The sequence below is a fragment of the Berghia stephanieae genome, chromosome 1 (genome assembly GCF_034508935.2).
Source record: "Berghia stephanieae isolate SIO BIC M18660-M18661 chromosome 1, UCSD_Bste_1.3, whole genome shotgun sequence".
In the NCBI taxonomy this organism is placed as follows: domain Eukaryota; kingdom Metazoa; phylum Mollusca; class Gastropoda; order Nudibranchia; family Aeolidiidae; genus Berghia; species Berghia stephanieae.
Genome location: NC_088360.1, coordinates 29,347,100 through 29,349,599, shown reverse-complemented (window position 1 = coordinate 29,349,599; position 2,500 = coordinate 29,347,100). Strand labels below are relative to the sequence as shown.

Genomic DNA, 2,500 nt, shown 5'->3' with positions numbered 1-2,500 from the left:
ATATAAATTGATAATTACAAAAGATAACATTATATTACATTGTATTACAATCCATTATGTGGAAAATCAATATTTAAAAAATTGAACGAAAAGAAAAAGGACAAACGTTCGATACGAATTACATACGATTTTAGAGTGCAAATTGGTCGTTAAGAAGGAGAGGGGAGAAAGAGAGAGAGAGAGAGAGAGAGAGAGAGAGAGAGAGAGAGAGAGAGAGAGAGAGAGAGAGAGAGAGAGAGAGAGAGATATCCAAAGTTCTGAATATAAGTTCTAAGGAGCTAAACAATAATTGCATTGAGTCAAGAAGACCTGTGCAGCTCTGTAGCTGGAGCCAAAAAAAAATCGTATTACTACGAATGTTCCATAGTATCAGGCAGGTCTTCCTTAATCCTCCTGGCATAATACCGTTTTGAGGCGATGGATCACATATGTTTTTGTGCAGATATCGGATCGGACACTAATCCCCGGGTCCTCGGTGACTTTCTTTTTACTCACGTAATCACCCACTTACTCACGCCCTCACTCACACCACAGCCCTGGGGATCTCCAGTAGGTACTCACAGAAATGAAAGAATGAAATCTCTCTCTCTCTCTCTCTCTCTCTCTCTCTCTCTCTCTCTCTCTCTCTCTCTCTCTCTCTCTCTCTTCTTTTTCGAGTATGCACTACATGTAAAACTCACGCGTGCTGAGCGACGGCAGACGCGATGCTCAGCGTCATCCTCACACTTCCAATCAGAAAGGTTCCACTCGTCTGTCACTCGTCACTCTCGTCACTCTCAAAAACCCTACTGCATACTAGTACATAGTACTATTAGTGTCTACTATTAGTTGTGGTGACCCAGTTACTCAGTGACATGTTTTAGATACCCACCCTTGTCAAACGCACGAGTTGGATCTAGGGTATCTAGAATATTATGTAGGCCCCGTTGTTATGTCTATGATCAGTTAGCCAGTGCTGGCATTTTGTGACTATGTGATACTTGTCAAGTCGTGTGAAGGAAGAATTTCATTGGCCACACAAGTTGGAAGAATAAATAAGTAAGGGGCTATAGGATAGGTATTTATAAGTTGCGTCATTGTGTGTGTTATCTAGCTATGGAAATCGTTGTCATAAAGAAGTAATAATATCTTTCGCTTCATTGGAACAACTGTATAGACAGTGAATGAAAGTAGGTTAGTTTCTCTCTCTCTCTCTCTCTCTCTCTCTCTCTCTCTCTCTCTCTCTCTCTCTCTCTCTCTCTCTCTCTCTCTCTCTCTCTCTCTCTCTCTCTGCTGTGTGTGTGTGTGTGTGTGTGTACGTGTGTGTTTGTGTTTGTTCAGTGTTCCATTCTCATTTCATTTCTCTTAACAATATAAGGGATTTTGCAGAGGTTTGTTATAATATTTTCTATTGTGGCAGTTCAAGTGTTACGTTTTTAATATTCGTAAACTAATTGTTAATTTGTTTTATGCAATGCATTGCCTCTCTTGCGTTACATTTAGATAGATTGATCTAGATGGAACTTTAACAGTGGTAATAGGTAACTTTTGTGCAGTTTAACAGTGGTAATAGATAACTTTTGTGTAGTTACGTTTAGATAGATTTATCTAGATGGAAGTTTCACTGTGATAATAGCTAACTTTTGTGTAGTTTAACAGTGAAAATGGTTTTCGATGCTTCCTTCAGTGACTGAATGGACTGCTGTCCCGAAATCTGAAATAAAAAATTTTTAAAACACGTAATTAAAATTTTGGTTAGAAGACTCGTCCTTCAAATATCCTCATTTTGGCAAAAATTATAAAACTTATTACTTTCGTGTAGACTTCCTTGAAGTCCCAGGTTTGAGAGTTTGTTGTTTTGTTAATCGATCGATATTTGAAGGACGAGTTTTGCCCCCAATTTTAAATACGCGTTTTGTTTTGTTGTTTTTTAATTTGTTTTTGTTTTTTGTTTTGTTTTTGTTTGTTTGTTTGTTTGGTTTTGGTTTTGTTTTTGTTTTTTAGGTGGGGGGGGGGCGAGTTGTTTTTATTCGAATGCTACAGAATTATTATTATATAAATTGTGTATCAATTTTGGATAAAACTCACAACAGACAGGTATGGAATTGTTTTTACCCCAATTTATCAAAATGGTGTGATTCATGATGCCAGAGTGAATGTTACCTAGTTAACTTGGAAAAACCCATATTTGAACATTTGGCCAGCAAACTCGTCCTTCAAATATCGATCGATATAAAAAATCCACAACTTGGCAAAGACTCTCAAACCTGGGACCTCGGGAAGCCCTAAGTTTTAAGAGTTTATGCCAAGATGAAGGTCATTTAAATCAAGCGTTATTAGAAGGATGATTCTTCTGACCAAATTTTTTTAATACGCGTCTTTCCAGAGTAAGTCCGGAATATGAATGCTGGAAATTGAATTTATAGTTCAATATGCGACCTATCGTCACAAAACGGTAATATGTCCGGATGAATAGGCATACCGAATGGTGAATTTAGAAACAATATGATGAGGAATACGA

The 2,500-nt window shown here is 37.6% G+C and overlaps 2 protein-coding genes across 4 annotated transcripts in view; one reads left to right on the top strand and one right to left on the bottom strand.

Annotated features, from left to right (window-relative positions):
- Positions 1 to 2,500, top strand: part of LOC144971409 (uncharacterized) — a 195,258-nt gene that overhangs the window by 59,080 nt on the left and 133,678 nt on the right. Inside the window, exon 1 of one of the 3 annotated variants that reach the window (XM_078912274.1) lies at positions 750 to 1,169. The exons of 1 other annotated variant lie outside the window; for it this stretch is intronic. The gene's annotated coding sequence lies outside the window, so the exon portion shown is untranslated. Of the gene's footprint in view, positions 1 to 749; positions 1,170 to 2,500 lie in introns of those variants that run through there. One more of the 3 variants, XM_078912280.1, reaches the window with a different exon arrangement.
- The window catches only part of LOC144965939 (uncharacterized), a 30,106-nt gene continuing 29,221 nt past the window's right edge, over positions 1,616 to 2,500 (bottom strand). Inside the window, exon 6 of the mRNA XM_078901857.1 lies at positions 1,616 to 1,693. Coding sequence (XP_078757983.1) covers positions 1,616 to 1,693 — 78 coding nt within the window. The remainder of the gene's footprint in view (positions 1,694 to 2,500) is intronic.